Here is a 26,074-nt window from a genome sequence, read left to right on the forward strand (position 1 = left end):
CCCTGCGCTACATGAACCAAGGCACACCAACCTGTCCCTTATCTTATTTTGTGGGAACCCTAACATAATATTACATAATTTACCCTAAATTTGGCTCTATTGGTTGTCATTCTTACAGCCAATTTAGAATATAAGGCACAGAATTTTTGTCCTTCACAGTTTGACATTTACAGGAAGTGATGAGTGAATCAAAAAAGATGCACGAGATCCTATTTGTGCAGAAAACTTGACATCATCATCTGTATCACGGTACTTTTTCAAAACTTCAAGTCAAAAAACAAAATGTTTCAGATGGAAGGTGGCGGCATTAAATCAAGTTAAGACTGTCAGAAGAACGTGTCAATCAAAACTAAACCTAATCATTATTTAACAGCTCTTATATTGGCCTGACATCAGAGCACATATTCCTTTTTATAACTTTAGATTTAATTTGGCCTGACGTTGTCTAACCTACTTCATGAGAAGATGCCAACTTCCAGGAGTTCCAAAGCAGAACTCTAGTTGCACTAGCATTGGAAGCCCTCCAACGCCAACCTTGGAAGTTGCATTTTGATCAAGTCGACATTTCCTGTTTCTGTTTTTCCTACTCACTACACGAATTAATGCAGCTTGGCCCGCCAAGACTCATTGCTGCTGTCAGAAGACTCTTTAGTTTAAATTCTCCATTAGAAAACACGGGCGCGGCCACATATAAACATATTAGTTAAGTAGATGAGAGCGCCTTTATAGCCGCTCCCTTTGTGAGTTGCGAACACATGCTGACATCACCATAATGAATTGGCTGGGATGCAGCAGATGGCACGAAGCCATAAAACACATGCGGAGAAAACGTGTCTAAAAATTCAAAATGCTGTTCTATGCAGATTGCAAAATAAAGAAACCGAGGAACGCCTGGTCCAAGATCTGATTACCAACCACTGTGCCGAGGGTCATGGGGCACCCCTGACCACCACATATCTCCGCCCCTGCCTGTGTTCCACGCAGAAAATGAATCTTAAGTAGTACACATTAGTAAGCAGTTCAAGAGTCACTTTTTTTTATCTTGTTTTATTCTCATTAAAAGGGAAAATAAGCAGGAGGAAAGGAAAATGTAAAGTCATGTAAAGAAAAAAATATATATAACAATTTTGTAATATTTTTTAATCCCCCAAATACCATAACAGAAAAACTCTACACTTGGGTGTAAGTCAAACTGAAAAGCAAAAAAACAGGTTAAATAAAAGTTTTCTTCATGGTACACAATATTCAATACAATTTTTCTTAAGTCAACATTACAATTTCATTTTTTTTAACAGGAGGATTTACTATTTGCTGCGCCTCATCTAGGAAGAGGGAGGAGAGGCAGCAGAGAGCAAAAAGAGAACAAATAGAGTATCTTCAACAAGATTAGTTAGAAATCAAAACACTGGCCAATACTGAGGACCGATTAAGTACCTGAAGGTGGAAGAATGAAAAACCCAATAACCCTGCTCATGAAGTGAAGACCTTTAAAAATATGTATAACCAAAATAATAAGCTGAACCACCACCAAAACCCTCAAAGAGAGGAACCGCCGAGTCAAAACAGCTCAGCATTAGTCAACGTAGCGCAAACGGCAAAGTGTGTATTTACAAAAGTGTCAAAACGCTGGAAGAGGAAGTACAATGCAGGCTGTCATGAAACACAGACAACTTAATACAATGTGTGGGATATAATAGGAAGGTTTTTACCAAAACGGACAAAAAGACAATCATATCAGTGTTCAATGAAAACCATGTATTTTCAAATAATTTTACCTTTTTATTTCCTTTTTTTTTTTTTTGCTTGAAAGAAATAATGATTTTCGTTGAACAACAACACATGTCTTACTCAGTCCCAAAATAATAAAAGACAGCCTGATGGCATTTGAGTCAAACTCAAGACTTGCAGATTGGATGTCCTGCTTGGACAAAAATCCTAAATGGAAATACAGAAAGAGGAGCTTGGAAAAAAGAAGTTTCCATATCCTGAGGTGGGTAATGACCAGGTTGGTTAGGATTATTAGAGGCGGCAGAGTCCCACAGTTGTACGTCTTGCTTCGGTCAAACAAGCAGTTGTGGATGATTTCTTGTTGAGGTAACGAGATTCAAAACTCTCACTTGCCCTCTTCATCATCATATTCTCTTTTCTTTGAGGTATCATCATCAACCAACATCCTGGACAAACGTCTGTATCATTTGTCCTCATAATGCTTCTGCTCATTTGTTAGTCCACTCACACGTCTGAATTCTGGAGGGGAGGCGGGGGGGGGCAAAGAATTGAATAGTCCTTTTGCTCTCTCTGGCTTTCATTTGTGAACTGGGATTGTGTTTAGCAGCAGGGATACAATCAAGCTGACAGAAGCACAAAAAGTCTGGGATGAGTGTGGATAAATGGGATTTAAAGAGAGCGAGCATCCTTTTAAATGAATAGACTGTACAAAAAAAAGAGAAGGGAGGAGGAAAAAAAAAAAAAAAAAGAAATCCCTGCTAGGGCTTTTGTGTAAAGATTCTCTCTTGGGCGACGCTCAAGAGCACTCCTCTCCGATGCGCTGGCAGGAGCGGCCTACTTTTCGGTCCAGTTTGACCATTTTGAGAACGGCCTCCTGGCGCCCGCTGCCAAGGTGATCAAAAAGACAGTCGTGTTGCTCCGGGAGCCGATGGAGCATACAGAAGACATAACCTGGACGTGGTGGGAGGAACAAGGTTCAGATCATTTGAACAAGACCCATTAGTTGTGTCGCGTGATTCAAATTTTGCACTGTAGCAAAACTAGCCACCTATGGTCAGCTGCACTTTAGAAGTTCGACCGTATCCTAAAATTTTGGTTGGACCAACGCAATGAATATTTTTTTTTTCTCAGTCTATAAACATAAAGGCGGCAGCACTCAAAGCCACTGATGAGTGTTGCCACGCATAACAAATCTTATTAGTTGACATCTTCTTAAATCCATTCATTAATACACATAATAACACTGTTGGCATTCAATGAGCAGTGATTAAAAAGCCCAGTTTGACAGCAGCTTGATATGCAATTAAAAACACTGTGATTGGGCAGCGCGCCAATGGAGTGGAAGGGAGAACATTATGTAACATTAAAAGCCTCTCAACGGGAATGGATGAGGAATATTGCCTTGACGAGAAAAAATAGTCTATGCACTATCATACTTCAAAACATTTACCTGAACTGTTTTTAACGTCCCCAATCTTACTGTATAAACTGTCACGATATTAAGTATCCAGCAGAACCACAAACCAAGTAATTACTACAACAATTGAAATGACTCTAATTGCATCTTTTCAAAGTAAACAATAGACTATTTGGCACGGATGTCCCATGCACAAAAAAAAAAGGGAGTCAATTTCCAATTAAAAACGACTCTGGGGGACTTTAAACAGATGTTCTTTAAAAGCAGTGAAGTCTGGCTGTGACTTTTTAAGTACGTTCATTTATATGCAAACAAGTTGATTAGCAAGCACAGTTATTGGTTTAGACTGCATTAGTATTCCTTGCAATTGTCTTGTTTCATGTTCAAAGTGAATCATTAAGGTGATCTCTAGCGGCCCCACACTGACCCCCCCACCGCCCCACTGACTATTTTTTGTCCAGTTGGACGAGTAAATATTGGACTATTAGGAGCCTTATTTTAACTGAGAGGATAGAGTGAGGATTCTAAAAGTGTGTTGTCATACCACAGCGACAGGAGCCCAGCTCTTGTTGCACCAGCTCCAGTTTGGTTTGGCAGCGATGGCAACGCTTGCGGCTCCGCTGTTTGGAGCCGTCGCGAGACGACGCAGAGGATGATGATGATGACGCGGAACAAGATGATGACAACGACGACGATGACGACTCCTCAGCCGCCGGCACTTCACCCACTCTCGCTCGCTTCTCAGGAGAGCTGTCACTTTCTGACTCGGAGGCTGCCGACACACAAAATACATAAACAATGACGCAAAACAGGAATCGCGCCATCCATCTTTTGGATGCCCCAATTAATTGCTTGTCGTATCATCCATTAATACAAACCACAAAAAAAAAAACAATGGAGCGTAACCACAATATGTATTTCTGCTGAGAAGACAGTTTAAGAGAAAGTGTATGCAGCTGCAGCACAGTGTATTCCAGAGGAAAAGCTGCTTAACATCTCACCATTGATCCAAAAAGAATTACATTCTGAGAGTATCTTAAGGGATGGAAAGAGAATATGAGCGACGAGTTGAACAGCTTTAGGAGAGGATTTATTCCAGGCAGGACAAACAAGTTTGTATCAATATGATTTGAAAATAAATACATAAAATTAATCCAGGGTGACATACCCTTACACATTTTGGAAAAATAATGTCAGTTAAACAAAAAAAATGTTTTTGTTTTTTTTCTTTTGCCGTGTTTGGTTTTTGCTCTTCTAAAATTTAATTAAATCCCATTAAATATAAAGCAAATGTGTTATGCCTGATCACTCCTTCAAAGCGTGGTACACATTTTGCCAGGTTACAACTGTACGCTAAAATACATGTACAGTGTACTTGAACGAATGCCAAACAATGAGCCTCTCTTGCACATTAGTGTTTGAGTCTTGCTCAAGTCAAAAGAGCATGAGAGGACACAGGAACAGTATGTACCTGCAGCCAGTTGAACCGGTCAGCACGACTTTTCTCATCAATCCTGCAGACTTTTTCCTCTGGCCGAGCCGAATGCAGATCGGCGCTCAATAAATCTCTGGGAACTAGGCCAAGCTCAGCTGCCAGATTCTACCGCTCCGTACCATCAATATGAGTGTGAGAACACATCCGACTGCACCAGTAATTGTGTGAGTGTGTGTATATGTTGTTAGCACATGACCGCTCTCATCCCTGGCTTTCATCTATCCTGGCAAAACTGTGTCAAATTGAAAACTGCTCAAACTTACCTGAGGTACAAGAAAAGGTAAAACATTTGGAGAATTAATTGTGGCATTTTGATTCCGATGTTAAATATGTAGAGAGAAGGTTTGAAGTTAAGTCTGGAATGGAATGACATTTGAGTACAGTAACCATAAAAAAAAAAAAAAAAAAAGACTGAAGAGTAATATATAATAGGACTGACTCTGTGATTGAATTAGTCACTCGACGAGATGAGCCATGGTTGCCATGGCGATAGCAGAAATGCCATTTAACCTTTGAAAGCTAGTATACAGTTTAAGGCCAAAGTTTAATGCCATGCTGTTCTTCATCAACAATACTGACTGTAAGTCTGCTCAACTAAAATAGACACTGACGACAAGTCCCTTGCTTTAAATGCAGCAGGGCGGGATGTTTTGCAGTCTCGGAGAGACGTACCTGATTCAAAGGAGCGTTTTGTCGGAGTGGAGAGTGAGCTGAAGGCTGTGTCTGTGCTGCATACTTCTGCAACACAAATGAAGTTCAATAAGACAGGCAAGAGATGCGCGACAATTACTAAATGCTGTTTACTGCCATACAAGGTTCATTCTCTGCGAGAGACTTTGACAGTGTATTGAATTTTTATTTTTTGGAAAAGGCATCTGAATCATAAATAATTCAACAACAAATACTAGGAATATGGGGGGGGGGGGGGGCATAATATTGACATGAGGGAGGATAGAACTGAAAGTCTACTGGATCATGTGCTGGGTTAGCTTTACCTTTTATTACATTTCATCTTAACATATAAAGTAGATTTACTGTGGCAGGCCAATTTCAAAGTCAGTGCAAAAATATGTGAATGACTACACTGTAAGAAGTATAAGTAGGGCAGCGTTTTGCTGCAAATGTCGGGACAAGCCTTAGCAAATGACCTTGCCACCAGACAGGGGTGACAGATGTCCTGGCAATTGCAGGTGTCCTCTTTAAGTGTACTCTCACACTGAAAAGATAACCCTGAACTTTCATCTACACTATCTCTGCCATGCGGGATAAATATAGTCTGGACAGCTGTGGCTTTATCTAGCTGTGTTCTACAAAAAAGTTGCCTTGGAAAAATGTATATGTGGTCATTTAGGTCATTACCATTTTCTTATTTGTACAACGTCTCTAATTTTAGGAGGAGAGACCTTCACGCTGTTTGGAGTACTTTTCCACTCATCCAATATCCAGCAGTTTTTTCCTAACTTACCGTCCTGAGCAGGTAGAGAGGTTACCGCTGCATCTCCTGGCAAAGGATCATCGGAGGAGTCTGACATGGCTATGAAGGACTGACCGATGCCTTTGTTTGTTTCACTGCAGAACACGTCTGCTTGACTGCTACTGCTGGGGCTTGAAGAGGCTTTTGAGGCACCATCTGGCTGTTTCTTCTGAATGTCTTTGGCAAAGTAAAGACTTGATATTAGAGTCAATATTGATATAAAGTGCTCCTGGTTATTATGAAACAAAGTTCTTTTTTCCAGGAAGAAACTAAACTGATTATTTTAGACTTCTTGCCATGTTGTCAGAAAGAGTTGTCAGCAAAAATGGTATGTGTTGTCAAGCTAAATAATGCCACGCTGAGGTGAGCGACAGCTTAGGTACGACCCCACACACACACACACACACACACACCAAACAAACAAAAAAAGTACCTTCAGCTACTTTCTTTTAAACAGTAGCCTGACTAACTGAACAGTAAACACACTTTGGGTTAACTGTAAAACTTAAAGCAGTGAAGACTAAACCAAAACGTCAGTAAAAGAACAACAAACCTGCAAAACATTTGGAGCACAGATTCATCGTTTTGCTGGACCTGGGGAGAAAAAAAGCAAGATAAAACATTTTTACGAAAACGTCACTCAAGATTATGGATTTTTATGATAAATGCTGGTCGACAACCAAAGTGAAAGACTATATGCATGTTTTCAAGCATGATTCAGAATTCCAGGCTTACTCATTTAGGATCCCTGCTTGATTCTAGTCGGAGATGTTTTTTCCCTGTCTGTACTTCAGCAGGAAATGTCTTACTCTGAACACCGCCACCCTCCCGATTAAAAGTCTGGACGGGTTACTGCGACTTTTATGATTTCAGTGACAGCTCAAACACAAGAGTTGATTCTGGCTGGCCACTGAGAGATAACTAATTTCCTTTCCAAGCCTGCTCGCCCTCCCGATCTTTGATCAAAAGTCTGGACGGGTCACTGCGACTTTTCTGATTTCAGTGACAGCTCAAAAACAAGAGTTGATTCTGGCTGGCCACTGAGAGATAACTAATTTCCTTTCCAAGCCTGCTTGCCATCTGTGCACCATGCATGACGCTCACACACATTCTGTTTATTCGGAGCACACCTTTGTATCCATTTCTGAAAAGGGGGTCAGCTGGTTCAAACCCCGGGTCTGTCTGTCACTTTGTGATTGGTACAGAAAGGATGTGTAGCTGGGATATGAAAGATGCAAAAACTGCTTTTTTTTTTTACATGACAAATGTTTTTCTATTCTGTTTTAACCAAATGACCAAATAATCAGGATCATTAAATCAAAACTGTCAACCATACATGTGGCTCAACAACCTATAGAAGCCAGAAATATGATAGCTAATCTCTATTTTCCTAATAGACAAGGCTATGGCCTGCTTAAATGGAGCTGCAACATAGTTGCAAGGCCCGAAGATACAAGTTGGCACCAAATCACAGTCTGGCTACTCCCTTTCAAGTGAAGACCTTGAAAAGTTCAGATTCACTTCTTGGGTGATACCACAGCTACGTACCAAATTCCATTCAAATTTGTACCCAAGTCTCATCTTGTCTAGCTAAAAACAAAAATAACTTTATTGGCGGAGGTAATCAACTTTAGATTCATCACAGTGGCAGGAGAGGAAACAAACGGGAAGAGAATGTCAACATGCTTGTTAGGGCTCAGGAAGTCGGACCACAGCACGACCAATCAGTCCCATAGGTGGTCCAACGTTGCTACTAATGAAAATGATTGGAAGAGATAAGACGACAAGCTCTGCCACCTGACTGATTCTGTCTGAATGACACACCTAAAGAGCTAAAAAGCTTTACGAGTCAGTCTTAATCTTTATAATGATGTCTGGTAAGAGGACTCTCCCACAGTTTACTTGATAGTAGTCAATTGTCACAATGAAGAAAAAAAAATGCTACAAAGGTTTAACTTTATTAACAAGTGTCAACATATGACTTTGATCATGAGGCTGCAGGTACCTTCAGCACAGCCCTTATTTGTTTTATAAACAAGGCTGTGTGAAAGCCTTTATATTTGTTTCTCTGATATTTGCATATTTTTCCAAATACCACCACCACGGGTGTATGTTAATATGATATGCGCAAACATGATAACATTAATATTAATACTACCACAGTCGTTCTTTTTTAAATTTTTTGTAAAGGTATTTGTAGACTAACTTGTCTCTTAGTCAATAATCTAATTACCTACTTAAAGCAGAGTTATGTTGAGTATGAGTATATATTGCCTTCTCAAACAAAGAAACAATTCAGTACTGTACACTGTATGTGTCATAATGCAGTATTTCCTTCAAATACTTCCAAATGTCAGGATTTTGCACTTCCGCGCTACAGGAAAATCTTGTAAGATGAAAGAGGGGGGGCATGAAACAACGAAGTGTCCGGGGAACCAAACGTTCTCTAAAGTTTCATTTGCACTTTTACCACGCCGTGTTATTTTCACTCTTACACCTGAGACATTAGCTGGATTATCCGTCCTGGTCTCTCGGGAGGAAGTGAACGAGGCCAGCTGGAGTTAGCTACAAGCTAATGCTACAAAACAATGGGGAAGGGAGGGAAGGAGGAGGGGGCTCATAACAAGCTCATCCCCGCTTGAGCTGCTAGCGCTAATGGCTAAGCAGCTAAGCTAACCGTCGAGAGTAAAGCTAAAGAGCCACAAACAAAACGTTTAGAGAGGCCCCTAGTCTTACCCCCAGAAACCACAGGGACAGCGCGGCGGCACAACGTTGACATTACTCGGGGGCTTGCTGCCCTCGCTCCCGGTGTCCCCCATGTCGGTCTTCCGTGTTGGGGCTCTCTGTGTAGCAGGTGAATCCGGGGATGGAGCGAGGGCCTTTCAATTCGCCGACAGATCCCCCGTCTGATTTCGCATAAAACGCGGTGGCCCAACGAGATAATCCTCTTCTTGTTTGCTTTCTTTTGTTTTAGAATCACGATGAGCGTGGAGCAGTTTGCCGACACGAGCGGCCACAAAGTCCGGTGGATTAAAACAGCCTTACGCGAGAGTGGAACATGGGAGCCGTCAAAGCTGATGACGGACGGAACCACCGGGGATTCCTGGGCCGATCAGCTGGAGAGAGGAACAACCCACTTGCAAAAAGGTAGGGGGAGTGGGACAAACGGGGCTACCAAATCTTCTACCTTTGGCATTCTTCCTCACAATATAACAAAAAATTCCCCATTAATTAGATCATTTAAATATTATTAAAATTTAAAAGCCGGATAGATGTCTTAGAGGGAGCTCTTGCTTTTGGGTCATTATGGTAGGTTCCATAAAAAAACTCAAAACTAGGAAGCCCACGTTTTAAAAGTATTTTTACATTCAAGCGTCACTTCTCAGCACCATTATGCTTTGTTTCATTGCTCTGTTAGTTTACTGCACACCCGAAAATGTATTATTGTTATTCGGAGTAGTAGTAGCAGTAGTTGTGGTAGTAGTATTAGTGGGTTAGGGTTAGTAGCAGTAGTAGTAGTAGCAGTAGTAGTGGTAGTAGTCGTATGCAAATGTTTTCCGTTCTACTACGTTTATATTTCTACACTAATTAAAACGATTCCAATTTAAAAAACAATACTTCATTTGGGACATTCAAGTTTGATCATTTTCACATTCTCCAAATTGCCGCTTTTACAGGGATGTAAAGGCAACATACTAAAAAGTGTGTAATTGAGATTTTGAGTATGACTTTGACACGAGTCCTCAACGCAATTTGCTCAATCTGTTCTAACATTACGATGCACAAATCAAGAGGTTAGGGTTAGGTTGAATAAGTTCAATGTGGAAGAACCTTACCCAACCGCATCGAACTTCCTTTGGAACTTGAATTTATATTTTGACCCATCACCACCACATGAGCATTATTATATCTCACAAAAATCCCCATAGACGCATTGCAGAATCTTCCCCTGAAAAACGGATGATGCATACTTCTATTTCTTCTTTCTTCTATTTTTACTGAATGGGGGTGTCCGTGCCATGCATCCCAGTACCTTTGTCCAACTACTCAACTATCACACAGGGTGAAACAGATAGTTGGTGCTTTTGTCATCACTTTGAGCAGCAACATTGCTACGTGTTTGTTTTTTTACCCTTACACGGCAAGTCCTGTTCTTTCCCATGAGAGCAGCAACACTAGCCTCAATGTTTATTTCCCTAGGCTCCCCTCAAAGTCCGATCAACCGAGCTATCTCCAAATGTTCTTCATATTACTGTACATGATGAAAAAGAGATGAGGTTTCTATGTTGAAGACATGTCAGGTGTTTGCTCGGAAAATAAGCACTGCGTAATGTTTATTTTGTACAGTAGCGTGCCTCGACCCATGGAATAGATAATTACTGATTAACCAGCGACATAGGCTGGTTCATGTGTCAATTGATAGTGTCGATTCCTGGCCGCTAATGTGAGGGGGACCCACTCGGAAACATGCTCCAAATGGCTTGGAGGAGAAATCTATGTCAGCAGATATGTCCATAAATGAGTCTTTGCTATCTTTTAATGCCATCTGCAGATAGACAGCCCTGCTTGTTATTGACTGGAGGACAAGCCACATGTCACCGCTCAAGGATTCACATTGAGGGTGTTTATCAGAAAAATGGGATTACCTTGATGTCAGATAACTGTGAAAATGCCGGTGTGGGTTTAAGCAAGCACACTCTATGGATGGCAAGATGTTTATTATGGATGTAAACGTTCAGCAATTTGCAGGCCTTGACCAAGCATGTGGGGGGCTTGTTCAAATGGAACATGCATCTTTCATAAGGTAACACACGCGGATGAAATTGTTGGTGCCCTGCTGTTAATGAAAGAAAAAAACACGCAGTGGCCATTTATTAAAGCTAATAAAAATAAGACATTGCTCCTGAATTGTGGTTCAATTGAATTATTATCACAGGTTGCCTTCATAATTGTTTCAGTCATTTGGCCCTTCCAAGGAGGACAAGTAGTCACCGCATAATTTCAATGTTTGTTTATTTACAGTCAGATTCAAGTTATTTATGTGATCAGAAATATTTTTTGTCATTATCCGAGGAGTCACTGGCAGAGCTAAAGGGGGGACGGCGGGGCCACTTCCACCCCCCGGAATATAGTTCGAAACCCCAGGTGGCAGGCCAGATAATTGAGTTCTTCCATCTATCAACAAAGATTTTGCTGTTTTTTGGAGGGAGGGTAGATTATGTCCATTTTCATTCATTTCAACGGGGTATCCATTTTTCTTAGCTGCGAAAGGCAGATTCCATTTGCGCGCGCACTCATTGATTGTGGCGAAATGATGTGATAAAGACTCCAATCTGGAGGTTTACCACCATACAAGTCTCGCTTGACAGATGAAGAGGAATGTCTGACAATGAGCTGCAAGATCATAACCAGTCTGTGAAGCGCTGGGGGCTCCAGGCGGTGTTTAGAAGTGTGCACAGATGGGATAAACATCAGAGAGGATGCTGCCAGATACTCACTAAAAGCTGTTTGCACTCCTTCATTCCAGACAAAATGCCCCCCGAACAGCATCATATCCTTTTTGTTTTTTTCTAATTTTCCTTATTTTTGAAAGCATACTTATAATGATGATGTATTTTCCACTTATTTTCTCTTTTCAACACTCTTCTCTCTTTCACACACACGCACACACACACACACAGCACAATTAACTGGCAAAATTTAGTCATGCTTCTGAATCACCCCAGATTGCAACACTCACATACAGTGCAGACAATACACAAAAATGTCACACGCTCAATTCAGGGAAGTCTTAAGGGCACGGCTGATTCATCCGATATTAGTTCCTTTAAAATTGTTGTTGTAGTTGTTGTTTTACATGTTGACCAACACATTATAGTTAAAGACAAAGAAAATATTCATTCAAATACCCATCTAAAAAAATAAGGACAAAATAATCACAATGTTTTGGCAGATTTTTCTCTGTTGGCATCAAATTTAAATAATCCATATTGGTCAGGCCCCCTTCTTGTTACCTCGAATAAAAGATGTAAAATTTGGAAAAAAAGTGACAAAATTGTATTGTGATAACTTAGTGAATTATGAATAATGTGTCAGATATGGTTATTTTCTTTGTACAACTTCAACAGCGACACCACCTGCCAGCTTTTGCTTATCCGGCTTATCCAAACCTGCAACAAACCATGCTGCGTTTTTAAGATAAGTCCGTGTGTGTGCAGTTTGTGAACGTGTGCATGCGTGTGAGAGAGAGCGAAAAAGAGAGTGCAGGAAAAAAAAACTATTGCCAGACAGTTTCAAAAGCAGCCTTCTCTTGAGTGTCTCCACTGTGTTCTGAGTGGAATTTAAAAAACGTGTTCAAAAAAGATGTAAGCAGTTTTTCACATTTTCACTGGCATCTGTGGCTCTGTTTGTAGAGTGGTCCACTGTCGAAGTGTCCTTGGGCACGACTCTGAACCCTAAATTGCTCCCGGTGGTGCATGAATGAGTGAACGTGAGCCTTTGTAAAGCACTTTGGGTACTTTGATGGTGGAGATATGGCGCTATAAATGTGCACTCCATTTACCCTTTTACAACCAGGTCCAGTGTTTAAAACAAAAGAGGTATAAAGGATATGCCGAAAATATGAACAAGGCAGACTTGGCAGAACTAATAAATCACCCAGAAACTGGGATTATAAACACATTATGCAATTACCTTTGAGTCTACCAAAACACTAACTGTTGTTAACAATGCCATCTTTACATCGCCTTAAATATGGTGTAGGAAATTCATCATGATATGCCATACAACGTTTATGTTCTTCAGTGCTGCTGTTTTGGTTAGCAAAGGAATCCAAATGTGAGCAGTAGTTATCTATTTAAATTCCAGTCGAATAAATAACAGCGTCACAAGTACTACCTAATATTTTTTTGCACTCGGTAAAATTGGAGGACACTGATTGAGCAAATATGGTATTTTAATTAAGTCACATTCATTAAATGAATGGGACTTCTGCCATGGTTGAACAATTCAAAAAATTCCTGTTGATCTTGTTTGGTTTAAGAAAACAACTTGACATTTTATGTAAGTTTTTCCTCATACATTACTGAAGGACCCAGAAAACAAGATGCAGCCTGACTGCAAAAACAAACAGGGAGTCATAGTCAGTAATGAAACTGAGAGGACAGCCTGTTCCAAGAAATTAATCATTCCAATTTTAAATAAGTTTTTTAACCTTTCATTTTATCTACATCATTTGCTTTATCTATTTTATTTTTTTCAAATGAAAGGCTGCTGAATTGATTGCAATATTCTTACGCAAATCATAATTCAGCATCTGATTGTGAAAAAAAATCCAGTAATGTGATGGTAAGGATATGCGGCTAAGTTCTAATCAGAGTATCCCTTTAATGAGTCCATCTTTGAGTGTCTTTTGTGTTGTCTGTGCTGAAGTGCGCCATGGTTTCATCAGCATATTTCCTTCTCAATCAGTCAAGACTGATTAGGATGCTCTCACTCAGTAACTGAAGAAGAGAAACTCCACTTGATTACATCACAGCGAACGCAGCAGGTCGTCGCAATCCTGCAGACAATTTTCAACATACTGTATGTTGGGTTAGGCACCGTTATGTTGCAATGCATACAATGTTTGAATTTTATTTGTTTTTTAAATGTAATACTCTTTTTTTGGGGGGTACCAGTTGGTGTTACCAACCAAGTAGCTATCTGAAATTAGTTCCGGTGAGTAATTCATCATTTTGGTTATTTCCTACCTTATAGCCAACAAAACAAACACTCAAAAAATTTGTATTATATCATATGTTTAATTTGTTCTGTGAATACGCTCGCAATTCAAAACATTTGTTTCTCAAATCATCTTTCCCCATTGAAATGAATGAAAATGCTATTAATTCGTAACAACCGCCAACTAAAAGAGTAACAGTATTGCCTGTAACATGTTTTTAGGAAGAAAAATAACACTCCACGATATTGTATTTCATAGAAACATACACTTATCTTAATAGGATGTCAAGAATTAGACATTCTGCTCAAATTATTGTTCCGCTTCTTCTGGAATGAGATTGACTGCCAACGACTCCAGAGTGGACCCTGCCTCTCACCCAAAAGTCAAGTAGGATAGGTTCCAGTTCAAAGCTAATGAGATTTCTTCTTGAACCTGCTACATATAAATAAATATATATATTTTTTAAAAACATCCTCCTACTAGTTTTCCTTATCTGTTTGTGATGTTCTGCACAGGAGCACTGTGATATGTCAAACTGGGCGCCATGATCTCGAAATCCGCAGGGGAGTATTTCTATCTGATAGAGGCTTTCATCTCCCCTTTTGGCCTACCTTCATTTGTGGACCACCGTGATGATGCTCAAGCCTTTGGGCTTTTCCATCATCAGGCTGAGCTTTGCTGAATATGCCACAGCTCCTTTCTGTACTGAATGAAAGAAATCCTTCTGTCATTGGCATTCAATTTAATGTTAGCGGCAAAGCTAACATCTTCATTCTGATTTGTGGGGAGATTTTGTTACCAAATAAAATGACCCGACATGGTTTATTTCAAAACAATATGATAAAACACAGACAACTTTTTTTTATTTTGTTTAAAGAAGTGCTGTATTTAAAAAATTATCATCAGCAACAAATACACAATAAGCTTCATTAAATTGTTTTGCCATACTTCATAAATGGCGGTTAAGGCTCAAAAGAAAATTATCACATTATCCATGTGTCAGAATAACAAACAATATTTTGCAGTATGTTGTATGTTCTGTGTTAAACTATTATTACTCGCAAAACATCTCCAATGCAGCCAAACGTATCGATTGAAACATAAAATATACATTATAGAAGACACCATACAAGTATGAAGGAGGCCTAATATCTGCATTAAACAATGTTTTACTGACATCTAGTGGTAATGTTTTTGTCTATTAGTTTTTTTAATTCTCCCGCAATCATAACATTAAATAAAACATTTTGGTTGCTCACATTAATGCTTTATTTCAAAACAAAATATTTTGTCATTTGAATGACAGCTTTCATTAACAATAAAATGCAATGAAATACAAAATACGATTGTAAATGGTTTCGTTTCGTTTATTTCAAACATGTGGAAAAAAAATAAGATTACTGTACACAATGAAAAGACATGACAAAATACATGCATATACATATATACACATACAATGGTAATTATCCTATTATTACAAAAAGGCATATGAATATATGTATTATTTTTATTATATTATTTATTATTATATTAATATATAATATATTATTTATTATAGCGCCAAGAGCCTCCATCAGATAGGAATTTGGATTATAGTGCCCAGCTCGGTGTAGCACAGTGCTCCTGTGAAGCACAAAAAAACAGATAAGACCAATTAGTGGAAGGCTTTTTTTCCCCTGATTGCAGATTCAAGGAAACAACTCAATAGAGTTGCACGTGAACATCAGAGGGAGATCATTCAATCAGATTTTTGGGCAAGGGGCATCTGTATTGCGGCCTTGATGCTAGCTATCCAGAACTGGACCAAGTTCAATAGCAGCTCCCCCAGTCAGTGAGGTCACAGTGGCCCGCATTGTTGGAGGACGATATCAGAGTGAATTCCTCGGCTTCATCTGAACTCCTCTGTAGGCCATTAATAGAGTGACCCACCATGCCCACTTGGCTGTTTGAACATCTTAGACACAAGCTGACTTATTAACAGCGGTACCTTGACTTAAGAGTTTAATTTTATCCTGCCTTACCTCTTAGCTCAATTGTATCTCAAATATTGTCTTGAAACACAAGGCAAAAAATCAGCCAAGTGACTGAAAGTGGGGAAACATTTATTGGATGTATGATTTGGTAAGGTTAAACGTGTTTTATTTTTGGCTAACGGGAAGTTTTTATATCTATTACAAGGATGACAGCGAAAGCATTTTAGAAAGAAAGGTAAGCACTGGCACCAATGTAGAGTTGTCATGGCAACATGTTCATTATAATAAAGAGGTTATCTGAGACACTTGTACCATTTTGAAGGGGCCACTGTAAAAATACACGTCCAGAGTAAAGCAGGACAGTTTTGGGAGAGATGAAGAGGCCTGAGCCGATCATGGTGCCCACAATCAGACAGACAAAATTATTTGTACGCCAGGGGTATGAATAATTTTGGGGGTAACTCTATCTAGCCTATTTGCAAGACAGAAAAGTCAACATTCAAATTATTCATAGCCCAGGCAGGAGTATGAATAATTTCGGGCTTGTACTGTATAACACTGACTCTCGAGCACTGTGCTGAAATGATCCAAACTGTGTCAACCAGTGGCTTCTTAGCAAAAATGCCAAGCCCTGATTCTGAGATGATTTTTTTTTGCTAAAGAAACAGAAAATACCATGCTTGTTCAATTTTTTACAAACTTTTCCACCCCTGCTTTGTGAATGATTTGGGATTTTTGTAGACAGGTGCAGTTAGAAATGGCCGTTTCCGCCGCTGTGGGAGTGAACAGTTAGCTTGATTCCTGGCTAATCAAACGGCTTCGCTCATTCCCTCTAAATTCCGTGTAGGTAAGGATTCAGAGGGTTCCGTGCATGCTGATGTCATTTTTAAGGATAAAATATGATGACATCCACCACAACAACAAAAGCTTTCTTGCATATAGTGTTTTATTGAAAAACATTGAAGTACACAAAACTGTTTATCACATACAAATTCGATACCAAACAATTGATCACCAATTCATCTGTTGTGCAGTTATTGTTTATGTCTCCTATTTGTTTGTTTTTGTTTTTTTGTGACAATAAATGTGATTCCACTCCAGGCTTTTCCACATAAATAGCTCCATTTTACACAATAAAATACAATGAAAGAAAAAAATTAATAGTGAGGTGTTTGATTTTGATAAACAAGACAGGGGTTGGGGTATAAAATAAAATTTGAAAAAATTTAAGAAAAATATTTACTATAGCTCTGTCAGCAACAGTTAAAACATCGTCATTATTTTGTACAGGCTGAAAAGTTTAGACAGTTCATCAAGAGTGTGCAGTTTGTATCTAATAATATGGCAGTGATGTAAACAGGAATCCTCATTTGGACCCGCGTTTGTTTTGGTTTGGATCAAGGGATGACAAAAAATTCTCCAAAGGTCTGACACACTCGCTGGAACAGGAACCAAATGGATGTTGACCTGGTTATCACCTTCTCACTCACTTTTCTCAGGGGGAACGACTTCCATCAGGAGTTGCAGATGCACAGTGATAGGTCCTATGAGGGGGTAAAAGTCAAAGCAGCAGGAAGTCAATTATGTGTACGGCTCAACAATAATCCCTGCAAAGATTGTTGGTTCTTTCAATAAATATGTTTATTCTGTTAGCTGTCAATGAGTCATACCACAAAGACATAAGTCTCAAACTCATTTTTATCATGTACAATAATGTAACCCAAAAGCATTCTCTCAATTTTACAATAACCGCTATCTTTTTTTTCACTCTTTTTTTAAGATGTAAATATACTTACTCATGATTCTGCGTGCCCACTCGACCTTTAGGTGGACAAAGGGGTAGTACAGAAGGAGCCCGCTGAGGATGAAGATAGCACAGTAGAGGTACTCGATGTCAGGACTGTCAATGATGGGGGCCAGGACCAGGTAGCAAGAGATGAGCACCATTATGATAGGGATTATGATGGGAACCTTTGTAGAAATGCAAACACTTAAGCTATTGTTGCAGATCAAAAAGAAAAAGATATGCACGCACCTTGACTGGTCTTTTCAAGTCCTTCTTTGTGAAACGCATGAGGATAAGAGAAAACATAGTCAGGCCGTAGAAGGTCCACTGAGCAAAGCTGAAGTAGTTGATGAGGATGTTGATGTCTGCTGGCATTATGTATAAAATAGCCAGAAAACCCTACAAAAGCAAAAAAATACTTTAGTAGCCTTACTTAAGCATTAAAGAGTTGATGAAGTATTTCAACAACGAGGCTCTCACGTTGAACATGAGCGCTGGCGATGGGGTGAAGCGCCTCAGACTAATAAAAGATAAAATTTCCACCATGTGACCCTCTCGGCCAGACACATAGGCCAGCCTGAGAATCAAATCATACATTTACATTATTTTTAACCCCTTTGCTGCCGTTGACGACTTTAGACGTCAACGATTCATTTTAGCTGGGCTGGCAATCACGACTTTGCCCTTCCTCAAATGTCACCAGGGCCAAATCTTGAGTTTCTGTGTGTTATTTACCTGCCTGCCGTAAAGCAGCTTCCATTGGCTGAGCCAAATGTGGAAAAGACGACAAAAACTGGAACAATCCAAGCCATGGGATAAAGAACTTTGTCTCCAAATGTCTAAAAAGAGCGAAAGGAAAAAACAGAACAGAAAGGGGCATGGTCCATTTCATCGGTAATGAGGATAAGTGACAATCGAGAATGCATACATAAATATTATGATGTAGACAATGTAGCAAATTTTTCATGCAGGAATTCTGACAAAACAATTCAAAATCTGTTAAGCCATCATTCGTGACTTTAAGATGAAGTGACTTGTTGCCAATTTATTCTAATGTGTTTTTTTTCTGTTCAACAAGTTTGAACTTTGCTGTTGACCTTGAATATTTCAATTTGCCTTTTCCTCTTACCACAGCTACAGCCGGGGATGACAGCAGCTCATTGGTGGTCATGACAGTCAAATATGCAATGTTGACCATTACGTAACACACAATCACCAAGGGGATCCCAATGAGGATGGCTAATGGCAGGTTCCTGTGGGAGGGGGGAATGAACGTGAAGAAAAAAGATTTTTTTAGTGTACATGTGTTCAAATTTAAGCTAACCTATCTGACTATATTAAATTGTGACATAAATATTAAAGGATCGAATTTGTATGTGTTTCCTACCTGGAAGGATCCCTCAGCTCCTCTGTGATGAAATTCAATTGACTCCTGAGAAATAAATGAAATGCAGAACAAGTCATATCAGCACACTGTTTAAGACACATGAGGTGGCTAATTGCATTACTTTGAAGATAATGAATGTTTACCATCCATCATAGGCCCAGAGTCCATTATAAAAGGCAAGTCCAATTCCTCCCACAGAAACTGCCTTGCCATCAAATGCGTTTGAAAAATTCTCTGTATTTCCTGAATGCAGATACAAATATGAAAATGAAATCAACTGAACATATTCTAATCTATTATAGAGCCAACATTGATGAAGTCCCACCTTGCGCCAAGAGAACGATCCCAGCTACCACGATGATGATGATGATTAAAAGTTTGGCTCCAGTGAAGATGTTTTGCACGTAACTCGCCAATTTGACACTGAAGCAGTTTATGGTCACAATAATAACTGGGAGAGGGGGGAAAAAAAAACATTACGGATCGGTTGTCTATAATAGAATGCTATATATTGGCATTAAATTCCTCATAAATATATCAGCGTGGACACTAATGTTCATTATTATTAAAAAACACTAAATAAGTAGCTTTGACAATAAATATGTATTTTGTGTAACTATGGTGGCATAAAAATATCATTTTTTGTGTAGTTTACAGGACAGTAATAGTAGCTGATGAATACCTATGGCGACAGCGGCCAGACCCTTTGTGACAATGACAGGAGGGCTGCATTCGGGATAGAAAGGAGCCGAAGCGTACTCGGCAAAGCTCAGCGTGATGATGGCAAAGGCCGAGGGCTTGGCCACCATCACGGTGGTCCACGAGAAAAGGTAGGCTACCGGAGAGCCGAGAGCCTCCATCAAATAGAAATACTCCGCTCCGGATTTGGGGATCATGGTGCCCAGCTCGGCATAGCACAGAGCTCCTGTGAAGCACAGCACAACACATTATAAAAAAAAATTATGATAATAGGCTCAAGAAAACAATTTATTTGAATTGGCTTGGATGAGAGGCAAGAGACAGCAAGGATAATGAGATAAGCAGGGTACTATTATTATTATTATTATTATTATTATTATTATGAAATGCATATTTTTATTAATAGTACCCCCTTGCCATATTATATTAGTTTCAAACATAGAAGCACTGACTGAAGCAATATAATTTCTTATTTCCTTGTACTGTAAATGATTCAGTTGTTTGTCTAGTATGTGTACATGTGACAATGTTCACTTTTGGTGCCATTATGCATACAAGGTGAAGTGTTTTTAGTAAAAGTGTTCTAAATGTGCCCTAGTTGTTTTTTTTTACTAAGTCAGCAGGGGAAACCATTAACATGCGAAGCAAGCAAACGCTTGGCTGATAATGCCATGGAATGGCAGCATGTAAAAGTTTGCAGTATGTAGGAACTTGGGCTTGAGGATGCAGGAAAACATCTGAGGTAGAACACAGGAAATCATAGAAAGTGGATTCATGTATCATTTATATTAAATTGTATAGTTTTTTTTTTTCAAAGAATTTTAATACCACTATTTGTTATACAAGTGCGAAAACAAATTTTGTTGAGAAAAAAAAACATAATTTAACCTTATTTTTTATGACATTTAGTGTCAAACCAAGTAAGTCGGTTCTATCATTCATTTGACCTGCTTCATTCTTTAAACCAGCCCGTTGAGTAGTTACATGACCAAAAGTCCTTTTATTTCTTTTTTATTCATTTATCTCATTAACTAATTGGTTAATTGAGCTATTATTATTATTAGTAGTAGTAGTAGTAGTAGTAGTAGTAGTAGTATCATTAGTAGTAGTATCATCAATATAATAATTCCATCATACATATGGAGTCAATAAGAGCTTTCTCACCCATCATGGCTAACACCCCACAGGCAGTCCAGATGAGGAGGCAGGGCCCCACAGCTCCAGTGTTGAGCAAGACCGCTTTGGGAGAGATGAAGATGCCTGAGCCGATCATGGTGCCCACAATCAGACAGACGGCGCTTAGCAGACCCACCTGAACTCAAACACACACACACATGACTCTCCCGAAATAATACGATATCACCAAATTGGATGAGGAAAAAAACACGTACTAAAAAAGATGTTCATCCATTTATGAATGCTCTTCCACTAAATGGCAGAGGGAATAATTAACCTTGTAGACACCCGTCGCCATTATACAAGAATAATAGCTTTGTCATTTTGATTACATTAAGACCAGATCCTCAAGTAAGTGACACACTCACCTCCTTGTGAAGGATAGTGGCTTTCTTTTCATGTTTGTCCATGATTGTAGAGTCCCTGGAATGGGCAGTGGTGCCTTTCTGGTGCTCCATCTACTCACTTGTGCTTCTCTCTTCCGTTTTGGTCTCTTGGTACATGAAAGACAAAGAATGCATAACACAGCACCACAAAAAAGTTCATGGTTAACCTTGATAAGCAAAGATCATTTCATTCAAATTATATTGCCGATTGTAAAGTCTGCATAGTAAAATTTACAATTATATCCCGCAAACAACCTTCAGTCAGGAAAAAAAAAATAGCTAATCCATGAGTACGCTCAAAGCCAGCTTCAGTAAGTGCAAATGCAAGCAAGAATGCAAAAATTAAAACTAGTGGCTTGTCCACTGGAAGATTTTCTTCTGGTCTGGAATCACCTGATGACCCTGAAGGGGTGGAACTTGGCTAATGACACATGGAGGTTGGTAATAAAAGCCACTCATAGAAACTCAAAAGGAAATTGTCAGCTAAATTTGGTTAAGGACCTCATTCTAAAGAAAATAAAAATTTATGGTCAAATGGTGCATATGAATGTAGATAATGCAACAGAAACCCGTCCCTGGTTTCTGGGACTCATTTTACAGCCCAGAAATTTAATGGCTAAGACTGGCTCACTTGCGGACTGTTTCTGATATAAAACAACCCTGAGAGAACATTACAGGGGTCAAATGAATTTGTTTTGGTGGAATGGATTTACTAGTTAAAGAACGTGTTATCATCCCGCCTGTAGATGGCAGCAGTTGCTTTAGATTAATCCAGCCTGTAGATGGCAGCAATGAGGCCTCTTGCCTTGAGGTCAACATTGAGATGGGCAGAAATAGTTTCGAGTACTTCCGGGTCTCCCGAACCAAAACAACTTTACCCCGCAGTGACTTTCCAACGAATTTGTCAATAATTTAAGATTTGTCGTTTTACAATGAATGCTGGACTGAAACACTGGAAGGAGGCGGCTACTCTCATTTTAGTCGCGGGTCAGAGGCTCGGCGTGAACAGTTTATCCACGCCGGGTATTGCGCGTTCTCCGTCGCCGGTTAAACCCGAAGGACAACCTCGGGTTCCTCACCCGTTTGACTACGATGTTTTACTCCTTAAACGAAGCAGTAAAAGCGGATTCATGCCTAACGCCTATGTGTTCCCCGGAGGTATGGTGGACTCTTCTGACTTTTCCAGTGAGTGGTTAGACGTTTTCAGAGCTTTCACAAACTCTCCCAACTTTGGCTTAAGGAGCGTCCAGCAACCACCGGAGACCAGACCGCCAATATTTGCTACAGACAGGCTCAAATTGGGTTCGCCTATCCCGGGAGAGGTCGCATTTCGGATCTGCGCTTTGAGGGAGACATTCGAGGAGTGTGGCGTGCTGCTTTTTGTGTCCAAAAAGGAAGAACTGAGTTTGTTAAATAGCATTCAAGACAGGCGTGCCACTGATGAAGTCAAACATTACAAAGTCAACGAGCTTTGCAGTGATGAATTGAACAAGTGGAGAACTTTGGTGAACCAGAACCCGTCAAATTTTATCAAGATGTGCAAGGAGTTGGAGGTGCTGCCCAACATCTGGGCCCTCCACGAGTGGGCCAACTGGATGACCCCTGAGGGACAATATGGCGTGAAAAGGTTTGACACGGCTTTCTTCATGTGCTGCCTCGAGGAGAGACCAAATGCACTCCAAGACCAAAAGGAAATTCAACACTTACAGGTGATACATGCAGATGTGTGTGATGAACTTGTTTGTCCGTATGTGTGTGAGGAGGGAAACAATTGTGGCAATATAGAAGGTCTCTCACCCCTGAACTCGATTTGGGGTTTGAATGAGATTGCTCGATTCTGAACACAGCCACATGCCCAGTCAGTCATGAGAGGGTGTTCACACTTCTGCAACCACATTATCCTAGTTGTCCATTTTTATTTCCTCTCTTAAAAATATTTCAATATGGCACATATCGAAGTTATCGGTCACATTCTTAGTGAAAAAAGTAGGGATGGGTGAATTCTATACCGGCCAGGAAATAAAAGTTCAGAAATGATATAATATAAAATAATATGATGTAATATCACTATCACCAGCTATTTCAATCTGGGTGTGTAGACCCTTTATATCTCACCTTGAGTGTCAATGCATCTCAGTGGTCAACGCCCTTGGAAGTCCTGCGGAGCTTCCGGGCTCGCGATTTGTGGATTCCTCCCCCGCAGTTCTACGAGCTGAGTCGCATGTGGCGCTTCCCCTCGCTGAGCAACCTCAACACGTTTGCCAGGCGACGCGGCGCCGACGGCTGCGAGCGGTGGCTACCTGTTATCTTCCTCCAGGACGACAGCTACATATCAGTGCTGCCAGGTGTGTGATATTGCACCCGTGACTGATGGTTCCAGTTTTGAAATGTTGTCGCTCTTCTCTTGCAGGAGACCAGCTGTATCCATCTAGCAGTTCAGAAACAACTAAGGTGGAAACAAATGGGGAGAATCAAGAAGGTTCTAAATCTGCACTACATCGCTTCTTGATCTCAGACCCGTACAGTCCAGAACTGCAGGTCAACATCATGCCCAAGTACAACCACACGCTGCCTCTTATTGGACCAGTGGACTCCACAACGCTTGCGTGAACACAGTAGGAACAAATCACAAACACGGACACTCAGAGGGAAAACACACCAAGTTTTGTGGGCGTACTCACAGGAAGCTGTTTGAGTTGTGCCAGACTTTGAAAACGATTCCCCCTCTCATCACTGCCCTCGGCTTCGTCCCATTTAGGCGTGCCTTGTATTGGTTATGCAACACTGGATTTCAAGTTTCTGAATTTTGCCGATTATTTCTTATCGTTGATACCACAGTGCAATGAGTCAGTTATCATTCAGAATTTTCAAGGAACCAGCAAACACTCGCTATTTGCGATACAATAGGGTGGGCCATAAATTACCATGTGCAGGAAAAAATCATCGTTGGACAACTGTTTTTATCTGAAACATTTAAAATGGTACATTTTCATGTGTATGACCTACCCTATACTATCCTAAATTTTACTGTACGGTGCTTTCCTCTGCCAAGAAGATTCAGTTTTCATCTGCGCTTGTTTGTGAGTTGCCTGTATTTCGACACTGCGAGTGTTTCCATTTGACCTTTTCCCCTCATTGAAATCTCAATTTAATAATAACATTTCATTCATATGCAGGAAATGGGGACATTTGTTGGTGTTGAGGCAAGTATGAAATTCTTAAGTATAATATTGTGGAAGCTTCAAAAACTGCAACTCCATTGTAGGGATTCACCACATAGAGTGAAATATTTTCTTTTTTTCATTATAACGTTCATTATTATTCATTTTACTACTAACGAAAAACACAAATTGCTACCCCTGAGCCTATGTCAAGCAATTGATACTTACTAAACAATCAATGTTTAATAAAGAGTATAATTTTTTAATCTACTGAAAATAATTAAAAATAAAAGATTATCAGACTTTCATGCAGCCAATATTTATTTCAGAAAAACTGTCTATGTATTTATGTGCAAAATGTATTTGACTCTCAGCATCCAATCCAGCCTGAGAATACATCCTGTTCTGTGGGTATTTATTTGTATTAAGTTGGGATCTTGTATTTTTTGTGCCATTGTGATTATGGTATTAATACAAGAAGCACAATTTATATTGTATTTTATGAAGGAAAATCAAAACTAATTGCATTTACTGTGTGTATGTAAATGGAAATATACAGTAACAACACGTCGTGATGCATCACGATATTGTCATCGTCGCGTGTGTGTGTGTGTGTGTGTGTGTGTGTGTGTGTGTGTGTGTGTGTGTGTGTGTGTGTGTGTGTGTGTGTGTGTGTGTGTGTGTGTGTGTGTGTGTGTGTGCGTGTGCGTGTGCGTGTGCGCGTGTGCGCGTGTGCGCGTGTGCGCGTGTGCGCGTGTGCGCGTGTGCGCGCGTGCGCGCGTGCGCGCGTGCGCGCGTGCGTGCGTGCGTGCGTGCGTGTGTGTGTGCATGTTCGTGTGCGTGCGTGCGTGCATGATTGTATGACAGACAAGCTAAGTTGAAATAACAACACTCAACCTTTGTGCTGTTTGCCTTGGAGAGTCAGTTGAGGGTTACCATGGCAACTCCACAGCCTTGGAAACCCACTATCTTTGTCGGCGGTGCTGCATGTGGCTCGCGTCTGTGTCGAGCACTCTGTTTGGGTGAAGAGTCACTCGCCTGTAAACCACCCTGCATCGTTAATGTTTAATTCCGCTTTTTGGGAGGAAATTCTTCAATTTGAAAGCTCGCAAAAATACCTGGCCGAAATAGTCTCCAGTGTCGACGTCCTTCACGCTTCAAAAACCTCCAGGCCAACATTTTAATCTGTTCCCTTTTTGCCATGTTTAATTAATCACTTTCATATTTTTGGATCTTTTGGAATTTTCTTGAAATGAGAAACAAGATGCAAAATTGTGTTCATGCAGCAATCTTAAGTACTTTCTGGCTTTTTTATTTAAAGCAATGACAGCACGCCACAAATCTTTTTTGTCAGAACTATGATAAGCTTGAAACATTTTATCTTTGGTGTCTCTAATGGAAAATAATTTTCAAATGATGAATTTGTACTGCAGCCTTTATACACCCCAACGTTAACCAAAAGTGTCACAGCACAATTGTAAATGAATTATTTTTGTCTCTTTTTTCCATCTATCCACTTTCAGCTTCCCACTAACCTTGAGCGGTTGTATTTTAATTCATCGGCACCCCAGTGCCCTCCTCCTTTGAGTCTTAACATCTCCTGGGCTATTCCAGGAATACACAAATACTCTTAGAAGTAAAACCATTAGCCGGGCAGATCAAGCGTCTC

At 40.0% G+C, this 26,074-nt stretch overlaps 3 protein-coding genes and 1 long non-coding RNA gene across 5 annotated transcripts; 2 read left to right on the forward strand and 2 right to left on the reverse strand.

The window, feature by feature from the left end:
- Positions 1-1,282: 1,282 nt before the first annotated feature.
- On the reverse strand, positions 1,283-9,213 carry LOC119120522 (AN1-type zinc finger protein 3-like). Its single transcript, XM_037247495.1, has 6 exons — positions 8,851-9,213; positions 6,668-6,708; positions 6,106-6,291; positions 5,313-5,378; positions 3,690-3,917; positions 1,283-2,679 (listed from the first exon to the last, which is right to left on the reverse strand). The coding sequence occupies exons 1-6, from the start codon at positions 8,931-8,933 to the stop codon at positions 2,525-2,527; spliced, it is 759 nt and encodes a 252-aa protein (XP_037103390.1). The 5' UTR covers positions 8,934-9,213; the 3' UTR covers positions 1,283-2,524.
- LOC119120523 lies at positions 9,126-15,013 on the forward strand. Of its 2 annotated transcripts, XR_005097532.1 has the most exons (3): positions 9,126-9,261; positions 13,794-13,833; positions 14,353-15,013. It is a non-coding gene; the product is annotated as an uncharacterized LOC119120523 (long non-coding RNA). The 2 variants fall into 2 exon arrangements; XR_005097533.1 differs by lacking the exon at positions 13,794-13,833 and having other exon boundaries at positions 9,151-9,261.
- A 1,734-nt stretch (positions 15,014-16,747) lies between these two features.
- Positions 16,748-21,316, reverse strand: slc7a9 (solute carrier family 7 member 9). The gene is made up of 12 exons (XM_037248047.1): positions 21,227-21,316; positions 20,847-20,994; positions 19,666-19,908; positions 19,309-19,434; positions 19,127-19,226; positions 18,984-19,028; positions 18,726-18,849; positions 18,332-18,435; positions 18,077-18,173; positions 17,846-17,995; positions 17,607-17,781; positions 16,748-17,354 (listed from the first exon to the last, which is right to left on the reverse strand). The coding sequence occupies exons 1-12, from the start codon at positions 21,314-21,316 to the stop codon at positions 17,293-17,295; spliced, it is 1,464 nt and encodes a 487-aa protein (XP_037103942.1). The 3' UTR covers positions 16,748-17,292.
- A 748-nt stretch (positions 21,317-22,064) lies between these two features.
- nudt19 (nudix (nucleoside diphosphate linked moiety X)-type motif 19) lies at positions 22,065-25,021 on the forward strand. Its single transcript, XM_037247940.1, has 3 exons — positions 22,065-22,953; positions 23,382-23,589; positions 23,655-25,021. Exons 1-3 carry the CDS (start codon positions 22,177-22,179, stop codon positions 23,852-23,854), a joined length of 1,185 nt encoding a protein of 394 aa, XP_037103835.1. The 5' UTR covers positions 22,065-22,176; the 3' UTR covers positions 23,855-25,021.
- Positions 25,022-26,074: the final 1,053 nt, after the last annotated feature.

The sequence above is a fragment of the Syngnathus acus genome, chromosome 3 (genome assembly GCF_901709675.1).
Source record: "Syngnathus acus chromosome 3, fSynAcu1.2, whole genome shotgun sequence".
Taxonomy (NCBI): Eukaryota; Metazoa; Chordata; class Actinopteri; order Syngnathiformes; family Syngnathidae; genus Syngnathus; species Syngnathus acus.